At 37.1% G+C, this 13,033-nt stretch overlaps 1 protein-coding gene across 3 annotated transcripts in view; it reads right to left on the bottom strand.

Annotated features, from left to right (window-relative positions):
- Positions 1-532: 532 nt before the first annotated feature.
- SESTD1 (SEC14 and spectrin domain containing 1) overlaps positions 533-13,033 on the bottom strand; it is a 55,614-nt gene continuing 43,113 nt past the window's right edge. For all 3 annotated transcript variants that reach the window (XM_080400376.1, XM_080400374.1, XM_080400375.1), the window contains exons 13-20: positions 11,475-11,669; positions 10,732-10,846; positions 8,896-9,055; positions 6,169-6,250; positions 5,733-5,855; positions 4,289-4,480; positions 3,311-3,432; positions 533-769 (exon numbers count right to left, since the gene is read on the bottom strand). In XM_080400376.1, the coding sequence (XP_080256502.1) occupies positions 640-769; positions 3,311-3,432; positions 4,289-4,480; positions 5,733-5,855; positions 6,169-6,250; positions 8,896-9,055; positions 10,732-10,846; positions 11,475-11,669 (1,119 nt within the window). In that variant the 3' untranslated portion in view covers positions 533-639. The remainder of the gene's footprint in view (positions 770-3,310; positions 3,433-4,288; positions 4,481-5,732; positions 5,856-6,168; positions 6,251-8,895; positions 9,056-10,731; positions 10,847-11,474; positions 11,670-13,033) is intronic.

Raw genomic sequence — 13,033 nt, 5'->3', positions numbered from 1 at the left:
AATACAGACCAGGATCTATTCATATTATATTTTTAAAAGATGATTTTTATTAAGCACAAACAGCTTTTAATACATTATCAATACAAATAGGAAAACATTTGTTTAATGAATTTGATATATCAAAGATTTGATGGGCAGGTTGCATACTGGCACAATAAAAATGATCTTTTTTAAAAAAAGTACTTCAAATTAAAATTATAGGGTCACCACTGTCTACACTGCAGGAACTTTACCTACAGTCTAAAAGTACTACATCAACTGGGCATAGGGGGAAGCAAAGAATAGTTTCGTAATATGGAACTCCTAACACTTTTATAAGCACCATTCAAAGCTTGCATCAGCTGTTTAACTAAGAAGCAGCTGACAGGTCAGGTAAAGCTTTACAGCAAATTTCAGTGCAAAGTTTACAGTTCCTCTTCATAAGATACTTTGAATCTATGGTTTCATAGCATGTTAAATAATTATGGCTTGATAGATGTACAGTGTTAAGATGCTGAGAACATTTACTTTGAGAAAAGATGAGACTTATAACAGCTGTGAAATGCATTTTAATATATTATGCCAAATTCTGTAATATGCGAACAACATGCTGGATTACAAACTGAAGTCCTATTATGAATTCATAGACAAGGGTCAGTATTAGCTCTCTGGGGTAGTGGCTTCTGGTTGTCTCAGTTGCTGCTTTTTCAGGCTAACTAGCTTCATCTTCTCTCTAATGTGTTCTGCTGCAGAAGCCATATCGCTTGGGCTCCCAAAGTACTGTTCAGACCTAAAAAAAACAAACCCCGCAAAAAGTTATCAGCAAGAAGTAAGACAGTATGTGAATATACATGTGAATGGCACTAGAAAACATAAAGCAGGTAAGAAAAATAGGCACTTTTTCCCTCTTGACATTTAGACACCACCTTTTAAAGGCTTTGGAGACTCAGTGATGGGACTTGACAGCAGATCTTGATGAAACTAATACTACATGACACTTATACCCAAAAGATTCTCTCAACAGAAGGGTGACAGCAGTGAGGCACTAGAACAGGTTGCTCAGAGAAGCTGGTGGATGCCCCATCCCTGAAGTGTTCAAGGCCAAGTTAGATGGGGTTTGAGCAACCTGGTCTAGTGGAAGGTGTCCCTGCCCATGGCAGGGGGGTGGAGCTAGGTGATCTTTAAGGTCCCTTCCAGCCCAAACCATTCTATGGTTCTAACAGCAGTGCACTGTTCTATAAGTGCAGCTAGATACCTCCTAACGCCGTTTTTTACCTCCCTTCTCTGGCTACCCCCTAAGTCAGTCTGGCAGTTTTGAGTACCACGACAATCAAGGAAACCTGTCTACAGATGAATTCTGAGGCTATACAATTGCTGCATTATTGAAGGACTCTGAAATCAGCCACATGCTGTTGAATTATGTCATCTATCCCTCAAACTGAAAAGAATACATGGTTATCTAAGTTGATTTCTCTCATTCAAATACAACAGAAGAACAGCTGAAATGTTAGGGAAACCACTAACCAAGCTGTCAGCAAAAGGAGTTGAACAGAGTAAGTGTTTCAGAAGATTAGGTATTAAATCTAATTACAAAGCACAGAGGTTGAAGACTTTGGAAATGGTGGTAGGACAAAGGACTTTGGAGAGAGTAGGGGGGCAGGCGTAAGCAGACAGAAAAAGTTCACTCAGTAGACTAGTTTGACTAGGGAACTCCAGAGACTACTGATTGCACAAGTGTGCACAGCATCACACTATAGGCATATGTCTCTCCTGATGCAGATTAGAAGCCAGGAGCAGAACAGGGAGCAACGATCTGGACTTCAAGAAGATACTGACAAAAGTCCAAAGCGGTGACGATGCTGACAAAGATGCTCTCCTAGCATTTTATGACATTCTGTGTGTTCCTACATTTCATGAACTACTTGTATTAATGAGTGTGCAAATTGTTTGTTAAATGCTTCAAAAATAGGATGCCTAAGGAAGACGAGCATGGGATCCTGGGATTTAGGACAACTAAGATCCCATCTTTGAGAAGGGGGACATGCAGAACTCTGCTGAAATGCCAGAGGGGTCAGAAAAAATGTTCAGTATTCAGTCAGTCAGGTGTACATACACCTATAGCTGCAGGAGCCTTGTGTTAGAACTCAAATCTCAAAGTGTGGCATTTTCTTTCATGAGGAGTTTTCCCAGGTTCTGTTTGTTTTTACTTTAATAGTCTATGTGCAAGTTACATCCATTTTAAGAATAAATAACAGTTGCTACTTTCACCAGGTCACTAAAATCTGCTATACAAAAGTTATACCAAAATACTTCAACAAACATAAGACACTTCTTGGTGGTGTTTTGTTTTGGTTTTGGTTCCATTCCCTCCCCCCTCCTCACAGCTATAAATTACTGCACTATTTTCAAATACACTACTGAAAGGGTGGTAAAAATCACTACCATTTCAGGCCTGGGACCATCTTCGTGGGTAGCACTCCTCAATGAAGGAAACTATATTGCATAGGGAACATGACATTTTGGAAATAAAATGACAGGAAATCAATTTTCATTACCAACTTCCCGTAACCCTATTTCTCAGATCGACTTCAGGTAACCCATAACGCAGTTGCCTGATACTATCTCATAAGGTTTCAGCATCTAATGCAAAATATTGATTTCAGATCTCATTCATTATGGTGCAGGATCCTACACACCCAGAGACTAGTTCCAAGGCTTGGTAATACTCAGGCAGAAGAAATTCACTACAAGCTCAACATCACAACGGACAAGTGTATTTTACTGATCACAGAGAACTGAGTTTTATTATGGCTGAGATTGTGAATTCAGTTTGATTTTGTAGCTCAAGACAGACACCAATTTTAAATTAGTATGAAGAGCTCATGAGGGAAGTAGTTTTATTTGCTGAATAAATCAAATGTAAATTTAACTTCAATGCACTGCTTTAAGACTTCAGATAGATGGAATTGTGAATAAATTAATCAAAATACCACAATTCTAATCTGGTATCTTTTTTCAGAAAAAAAGAGATTGGGACTGGTCATTCTTCTGTTACTTCTACATACTTTGCTGATGTAAAGCTGCATAAATCTAATAATTACTGAATGTGAAAAAGTCAATACTTTGAAAAAGTTGACACGTTGCCTTTGGAAAGTTTTAAATTGGACCTGCCTGCTTTCTGTGAAAAGATGGGAAATAATTTTTAATAAGTATTAGTGCGCTGCCTTTTTAATTCCAGCAATAAGCATTCAGGATTCTTCTGCATATGAGGCTATTATGAAAATTTACCAAAAAGCATATTCAGAAGGGATTAGAAACATATTTTGCATACCCATCAGGATAAACTACAGGCACTGTTAGTCTGTCCAACAGCGATTTCCCAACTGCTTCAATTTCATCGAACTGCTCCATTTCATTAAAAGCTTCAGGCTGCTCTGGACATTCTTGCAAAATCTGTTTTAAAAAAATAATAATGAAATGCAGAATGAAGTACACAAAGGACAGCACGTAGTTTAAGTGCCATTAACTGGCAGAGCAAATGCTCCTTCAGCATCTTCACTGACACATTTATATGATATCAATTGAAATCTTCATATAATTCAAGAACAGAAAATAATGATTTAGCTACATTAAGATAGTTCCAGGATAGCACTGTTCTGTACTAGAACATTTTACATTACTTCTGAGAGGGAACAAAAAAGGAAAAATTGTCTTGCTTGAAAATATTCCAGCAACAAATATAAAATGCAAAAAATAGTAATCTGCAGCATTAAACATACAAGATAGTCATATAAAATAGAAGAAAAATGGATAACTAAGGGTCCCTTAAAGGCAGTTTCAAAACTAAAATCCACATCTGGAATAGAACAGGTGGAATTAAAAGAGTCTGAACACAAGTGTTTCCAGACAGGATTGAGACCTGATATTACTACTTAGTTCTGCACTTCCTACTCCTCCTCCCTCTGCTACTTCTTACTTTTTTCCAAAGCAGCATGAATATTATCAGCATATTTTTCTCACAGAAGCATTAGTATGTCACAATAGTGCTAGGAGAATTATGTTTTTGAGTAAGAACATTTGTCAGCCATCCATTTACATTTTTAAACTTACGATTGCCTACAAACACAGCAATTAACTGTTGCAATAATGAAGCAATGCTCATAATAGGGACTGCGAATCAACTCTTTGGAGTTTATGAACCACTGAATTCCAGTTTGGTACCAGGTAAAACTTTTTTCAGCCATCTCCGGCAGCATAGAAGATATATGTCTGTTTTTGTGAACTTCCATCAATGCCCAATGCCACTCGCCTTTTCAGCACTTGAATGAAATGCAACAGCCGTTTCCAGCCTGTGTACTCTTTCTTCAGAGGTTATTGTAAACTGTTTCCACACTCTGTTCAGTCTTGGAAGCGTGTCCCCTGAGGACCTTGATGTGCATCGCAGGGACTGGCACAAGACAACCGTTGCCTGCAGTAACTGTCTCCCGTAATCATAAGTACTCTAAAAGTTAGAGGGGATAGGAAAGAAAGTATATGTAAAAGCTCCACATTTAACTCAGGAGCTAGTTAAGATCTTAACTCCAGAGGCCTCCTCAATTTAGGTTCACAAAATATTTGAACTAATCTGGTCTACCAGAAAACACTGAAGTATGAATAAAATTGTAGTGACCAAACAGTGCTTTTGGTCTTTAATTAAAAAAAAAACAAACAAACCAGTATCCCCTGTTGTCTAGTGTCCACACTGGCAAAAGAACAGAGCTTCCTGAAAATGTCAAATAGCTGCATGGATCTTACACAGGATACATGATATCTACTGCCACTATGACTGTCTCCCTGACTTCACTGTCATCATGTTTGTGGTCACCCAGCATTCAGGTGCTTTATGTACATCATTGTAACAGCAAGCTACCCTGTTTAATTCATCAAAAGAGAAAATCAGTTCCGTGTAACAGATGCAATCTGAAAACGTCACATCCATTAATTGGCAAGTTTGAATTAGAGATTCCTAAAAGCAGCATACATCTGAAAAAGCACCTGAACAAGGCCCAGCTTGTACACTTTCTGTTCTTAGGTGAAACACTTTCACATGTACCTGCCATCTGTTCACATATTCAAGATTTGCAAACAGGTGTGCAAACGTGCCCTATGGCTTCAGTGAATTTCAATAGGTTCTTGTACAGCAGGATTCATTAGCTGGCTGCTACAGTCAAGAATTAAAGCTGCCAAGTTCTGCTCAACCACTGACTCTGCTAATGCTAAAACTCCTTGTACGGGCAGGACCATGACACACCAACAATCAAGTCTATCTAGAAAACCAGCAGAAAGACAGGCTCTGTTTCATTAAGTATAGCACAAAATAGACTGAAACAAAGTGGCTCATCCATATTGCAGTATTTTACTGCAGTCCTTTAAAAGTCATTATTTTGAAATATGTTTGAAGCATTACTTCCTATGTTTGAAATACATGCCTTTAAGAAATTCGATGTGAACTTTAGGTTTTGTGGCTTGCATTGCTTATGTGAAGCAGGTAAACTAAGGTAGTAAACTGCAGCATAACTATTGTTGCTGGAACTTCAAAATCGCATTAGGCTTATCTCACCCATTCCAGCAATCACGATTTCTTCATCCAAACATTGAGGCAGATCATTAAGACTAGTAACAGCTGTTCCATGACTGTCCATAAAGGTACCAATTCCTATTTAGATCTTCTGAAACTGTATAAAACATATTGCTAAAATGTCAATTCATTTCACCTGTGCAACATCAACAAATTTTCGATGTTTCTCAAGTAAAACTTTTGTTTCTTGAGCATCATCTCCCAATCGGATGTGTGTCTTCAGCAGAGCATCCAACAGTTCACTTAACCATTCTACTGCCTTAAAAACAAAAGATAATACGAACTAGTAAATTAAAAAGAAATTGATCCAGAAGGGTGAAGCAACTTCAGTACTAGTATATACTTTTGATAAGGAAAAAAGTTAAAACATATCACAAACTAGTAGATCACGCAGGCAATCACCAAATATACCATTTTCAGTCATTGCTATATCCTTTATTCTCACTGTACATATTCACTAAATAAAACCACATTTGAAAGTGACAAAAATACTGTACAACTATCAAACCCCATAAATTTAACCAGTGGACTACAAAGACCAGAATGATGAAGTTCTGTAAGCATTTCCATACCTGAGCAGCATCCTCTTCACATTTAAATAACTGTACCATCTGAAGCATCTTCAGTCGCCGCACATCCACCATATCCTCACACCTTAAACAGTAGCACAGAAAGATTCACCAACACGTGTACAGCAGACAAAACAAATACACTTTGATTTTGACAACGTTTTCAGTGAGCATTAAGATGCAAGTGTTCATGGAAAGGTGATTAAAGCGTTTTTGTACTGCTTAGCTTGGCCGAAATATATAATGCCTCACGTAACAGTAAGAAACATGCAATAAATAGAACTGAGCACTACAACCCACTGAAATCATGATCCTCAAGACTCCTGGTATTGCTAAGGCATAGACAGTAATACCAGAAGTAGCTACAAGGCCTTCCAGCATCACTGCAGGTTCCTTACCTTGTTGCACTGGTAGGATTTGCCACACAGAGGCTTACACGGCTAAGATAGACTTTATCCTACTGAAGTCTAGATGAAAGCTGGCTTTAACCTGGCCTAATTCCGAATTCTACTGAGCTGGCAGCAAAGTCTTCTTGATGAATAAAATGAGGACTGTTTAAAAGATGTTAACAGATCTTTCCATTTTTCTTTTTAGCTAACTAAAGACTGTAATAATTGAACCCTTATATGATTACGTCCTTTGCTATAACTTGACAGGAAGCATTTCAAAACCTTATCCATAAAAAAACTAATTATATTTCTCTCATTCTGAATTAAGCACATTTTGCAGTTCTTTCTCCAGTTAGAATTAAAAAAAAAAATATTGAAAGGTCTTTTCTTTCTACAGTGAGAGCTAAGCTAATACAGTTAGCAAAATGACCTTTCCACTTCAATTTCAAAGCCTAAGTAGACAGCAAGGTTCAGACTCTACTGCTAATGAAATTACTCATGTCAACAGTTAGCACTATAAATGAATGTGAAAGACTGTATGCATGGATCTGTTTCTTCAAACTGGTTGCAAACATAAGCACTTCCAAAGGACAGTTTGTTAGCATGCTGCATTTTTTTATATGTACTGTAGCACTGTGATGCTTAGAGAAAGGAAATTTTTTGCTCTAATAATGCAGGAGAACAGCTTACGGATTCCAAAAGCATAACTAAAGCAGCAAAATGCCCCTAGAAATAAAAATTATAATTCATGTGTATATAAATAATGAGAAGCATTCAATAGAATTTGGGGAAAAAAATGCAGTATTACAAAAATTATTAAATGCTACTGAGAGATAGTAGTCCTTATTGTACTTTTTTGTCTCTTGTCCAGACTGAAGAACCTGATTTATATCAATCATCTAGAAGCTGCTTCAAACCTTTGTCTGAATGCTTTAATGACTTTTTGATCCTCTAATTGATTTCCCACAATTTTATGTCCCTTCTAAGAACAGGAACCAGAATTGTGTAACACTTAAAACAGAAATGGACTACAAATCTATATAGTGACACAATGACATTTTCCTTTTGGTTTTCTACTCCTTTCCTAATAATCCTTAAGTGTTCTACCTGCTTCTTACAGTATGATTGAACAATAAGCACATTTTGCAAAAGTTTTCTAATATTTATCTTTGGGTTAATGGCTGGTTCAGCGTCCACTACTATGTAACGTCTTCCCTTCTCCCATGCACATTTCTTCACCTGGTAGTGAATTTCAACTGCCATTTTATCACACAGTGACACATGGTCCTCCATAGCTCTTTGCATTTGCCCTCAACACAAGTGTTGCTCACGTAAATAGAATTCAGAGTACATACTTAAAGCAATACCTTCTCTGAGTGTTACCAAAACACATTGTTTCTTACATTAAGTTCCCTAAGAAAACAATTTGTGAGCGGTAGAATTAATTCCTAAAGTGAGCAAATTGATGCTCATTAAGACCTTGCTGTTCCTCAGAGGCACCTTTTTGTTCAGCCATTGCTCTCAAAGTTCAGGCACTTTCTATGGACAGTACTTTGTCTCAAGGGTTCCTGCAGTAATGATGAGCAACATCATCTGATTCTTTCACACTGTTGAGTAGAAAAAAAGAGGCAGTACTACAGCCAATCTAGTACTACTACATCTTTAAGACAAAAATAATCAAAGAAAGGCTTGGAGGAAGAGGATGATGGCAAAATTAATCCTTCTTGCCAATTCAACTCTCCCCGGCATTTTTCCCTACTACAACTTCAGTCTCCACACTATCTTTTTCCAAAACCTCACAAAAAAGCCTATTTTGAAAACTTCTATATGTGCCTCCATTTTGTACCCTGCCCCCCCCAACACCATCTCATCTTTCTTGCTATCTTCAGGAGTGAAAATGCCATGCTCAAAGGACAGAGGTTGTGAAAAAGAAGATAAGCAAGTATTTACATAATTAATACATAATTTTAAAGCCATCATCACTACTGTAGTCTTATTAGACCTTCCATCTCAAACTGCTAACATATAAAAGATGCCTCTTGCATCCATTCCGTAGCTCCATATAAAAAGAATTTATAGTTCTTGAGCAAGCACAGGAAAGCACTCAAAATATTCCATCCAGTAACAAAGTACAAAAGGTGTTCAGATTTAGGAATATGCTACAACAAATTAGGCAGGGAAGCTACTGTCCCATTTAAATATACCACAAATATAAATTACAGTTCTACTACATCCCTTAACTGAAGATAAAGCAAAATTATTTCTAAAAAAAAAATATTTGTATATATAAAGTGACCTATCAGCACAGGAAAGTCTTAATGACTAGAACTGTTGTTACTACCTTTGTTTTCTAAGCTGCATATCTTCCATCACTCCTTGGATATGGTCCACATTTTCTTTGTTTTCAATGGTCACATCTTTTCCATAGGCCCAGGATGCCTGATTAGATATCTGATCAAGGAGACTTTGACCTTTCTCACGCAAGCCTTGCAAGCCCAAGTCTAAAGAAAAAAAAAAAAAAAAAAAAAAAAATCAGTGGTCACTTATACATATTTGGGATTTTTTTACTCCCAAAGGAGAGATGAAATACAACAGAATCTGAGCTGGAAGGCTGGAAATTGAAAAGGACATTACTACCCATCCTTCATTGCCCTTTCCAACTCTTAAGTCTGTCTGAGAATTTGTCTATATTAACGAAGAGCTAAGGGCTTTGCTATTTTGACCTAGCAGATAACAAGAAAAGGAATAAGAGCTGACAGTGAATATTAATTTCACAGCATATAAATGGCTAATTAGTGTCTTTCATCCACACACTTGCACAATACCTAAAATATTTATCACTGCTAAGCAGGTACAGCTTATAACTGCAACAGTGGCTGGCAGAAGTTACTGCTTACATCTGGCATGGCTGATATTTTTCTATACTGAGATATACCAACCCTTAGAAGCTACTGTTACATCCATTGTTTGGCAGCTCTATCTGTTTTCCTAAAGGAGGACCTAGTTTATGCATCAAACATTCCAATAACAACTACTACCATATATTATTCTGCTTCAAAGCTGTCCTGGTTTCAGCTGGGATAGTTAATTTTCTTCCTAGTAGCTGGTACTGTGCTGTGTTTTGGATTCAGTATTGGAATAACGTTGATAGACTGACGTTGAGTTGTTGCTAAGTAGTGGTTACCCGAAGTCAATGACTTTTCAGTTTCCGGTGCTCTGCCAGTGAGGAGCTGCACAAGAAGCCAGGAGGGAGCAGAGCCAGGGCAGCTGCCCTGAACTAGCCAGAGGGATATTCCATACTATCATGCTCAGTATATATATAGACTGGGGAGACTTGGCCACGGGCTGCTGATCACTGCTCAGGGACTGGCTGGGTATCAGTCAGCGAGTGGTGAGCAACTGTACTGTGCATCACTTTTTTTTAATTGGGCTTTATTCCTCCCTCTCTCCCCTTTCTGTTACAATTGTTATTATTAGTATACTTTATTTCAATTATTAAAATGAAAACCCACTGGGTTTTACCTTTTTCCAATTCTCCTTCCCATCCCACCAGGGGCAGGGGGAAGTGAGCAAGCAGCTGTGTGGTATTTAGTTGCCAGCTGTGGTTAAACCACAACAAAAGCTCCTTCTACAACATATTGGACTAGATAATTGTTGTATGTCACTTCCAACTGAAATATTCTATTCTACACTTGACAGTGTAACAACCCTAAATGTGCCATTTATTAACATATACATTCAAAGCTACTGAAAATACTCAGTACGAGCATTCTGAAACTGAGTGGATTAACAATCTTAATCACCAAGGGGTCAGCTCTGGAGACAAAGAGATCATCTAAGCCCTATGTTCCCAAGATACTAAGGATGGTTAGTGGGTGAAAAAAGTTTGTTTACAGATGAAATGCAGAATAGTGGTACGTAACAAATACGTATTACATGTAAAACATTTAAAAGAAACCACTTCCAGATTATTTTTCTAGATAGAACTACTATGCAGTAGATCGCATAAGCAAGTCCAAGAGTTAGGTGGAGCATTACTTACCTAGGAATCAGGAGACAGATATTATCTTTTCTGCTGTCCTTTTTTAAAGGGAGTGGTGAGATTACTGTTTGTTTTTTTTCCCCTGTAACACATTCATTAGAACGTGTGTATCTGAAATGCAGAATTTTTGCTTACCAACGCTTTTCAGCTTCTCTTCCAGTAGTTTTAAAGTTTGTTGAATTGATGCCCCATCTGCTGGTGCTACATCTACACACAACATTCCTAGCAAGCCATCCAATTGCTGAGACAACTAAAATAAAAACCAACACAAATGTTGATATTTAAAAAGAAATTCAAGCTTCAGATGCTTGGGTCTGCAATCTCCTACAAGCCTGGAAATCTGTCATTTTAGGAGTTTCTCTTTCCATCCTATAGGAAATGAAAGTCAAGATGAAAGATAAATGACCCATCTGCCTATAAAATTCCAAGAGCATATATCCCTAGATGGAGGCGGGGGAAGCCAAGATTATTAATTTTTAGTTTTAGACAAGTACAGGAAAGTAATAAATGCTATTTTGAAAAAGAAGCTACGAAAAGTACAACAAATTGTGGTTCAATTAATGCATATGCTTCTAATTAAAAAAAAAACAAAAACAAAACACCAAAACGGGGAGGAAGCAACTTTCTAAGCAGCAGTCATTTTATTTCAAATGCTATTGAAATGTAAGGCATATTACAAAGCACTTCCCTCCTAAAAAAGGGGAAATCCATCTTCTCAGCATTTCAACTATAGTAAATAAGGACTTACGGCATTTTCCAAGTGATATTTTATTTCCCTTGACCTCCCTATATTTTTTCCACTGTATTCAATATTTATAATACTATAGCAATAATATACTGACAGGTGAGCCAGTGAGAAGTTAAAAAGAAAAACTTACATCCTGGGCAACACTGTGGAATTCAAGTGCTGCTTGTAATAGATTCTGCCTGAATTCCAGCTGACTGGCCTGCCGGTAACACACATCACTCAGCTGTTGCTGCAATGCTTTCAATTCCACAAGGTCCTCCTCATCCCCTGCATTTAGAAGAGCTGCTATCTGCTGATTAAGCTCAACATAAACAGCAAACCACTCCTACAAACACAAGAAAAGTAAGAATTAAAATAATAACAAACATAATTCTATTTCTCTTAAAATGGCATACATCTAACTGCAGACTAATAAATAATCAGACTAAAAAAGGAACCTATTACAGCTTACACTATAGTGATGAAATCTCACACAGGAGGAACAAACATTCCTAATTCTAAATCAACTCAAAAAGTGCTTAGTACATTTTAATACATGTAACGTAGTATGAAAAGATGGTGCAGCAAGATGGGAAGATTACAACACATGGTTACCAGCTCCCAGTACAAATTCCCACTCAAACTATTTTACTGACTTAACAGAGGAATTCCACCATTTTAAAATTTCTAATCCTTGCAAGTCTATAGTACTCTACTGAAACAAAAGACGTTTTGACAACTGGTAAACTATTACAAAAAGCTGTTCATAAGACTTATCTAGGTGTTGCCTTCCGTGACATGACTGAAACTAGCAGTAATTTTCTTAAAATATTTAGAAAAACATACTACTGTTGACAAAGTAGAAGCAACCTCTATCTGCTGAATAAAACAGAGTATCCACGTACAGAAACTTCAAAATTATTCTTGTTTCTTATTTAAGGAAAGCTTTATACTACTCAATTCAGCTTGTGTAGGTTTGTTTTTCAAATGTTTTGATTCAACATCCACAGGAGTTAGTTATGTTGTCATGGTGGTGTATTTGCAAAAGAGAATAGTTCGAATATTTAACAGTTCTGGGAGATTTAAAAACTACTTGATACATCAAGATCACATTCACAACTTGCATTATTGAGATGCCTGTAAAGGAAAACATGTTTGCTCAACAGCTTTTATTTTGGCCTACAGTAAAGTGACCTTCAAATGCCCTACGCGTTTCTAGTGCTATGGAATAGCACCATCTATTGGCCTAAAATATTTCATTTAATTAGTATTCTTGCCACACTCCTATTGGGATGTTTGCATTTTTTGAAAAAATTACGCCTTCAGCTTTTGCATCATGTACTTAGAAAGCATTCAAAATACAGAGTATAAATATCCATATTCTGATTTTTTTTTCTTTTTACCCAAAGCTGCCTCTACCATCTGTTCACAGGAAGAAACATGACTATGAAAATATGCAAAGGGAGGGAATAATGAAAAAGTTAAATTAGCAATCAGCCAGAAATTTAAGAGCAGAATAAACCTCTCATCTACCCCCAAAGAGGCAACTAAGATGACATAATATGGAAACATCTTCCACTGTCACACATCTACTACAGATACATAGGCTCAATAAACTCAGTTTAAACAACATAACTCATTATTACCTGCAGACACTGAACATACAAATCCAGCTTATTGAGTGTGACAAGTCAACTATCATATGACAGG

The sequence above is a fragment of the Falco punctatus genome (genome assembly GCF_963210335.1).
Source record: "Falco punctatus genome assembly, chromosome: 8".
Taxonomy (NCBI): Eukaryota; Metazoa; Chordata; class Aves; order Falconiformes; family Falconidae; genus Falco; species Falco punctatus.
This window is presented reverse-complemented; position numbering and strand designations above follow the sequence as displayed.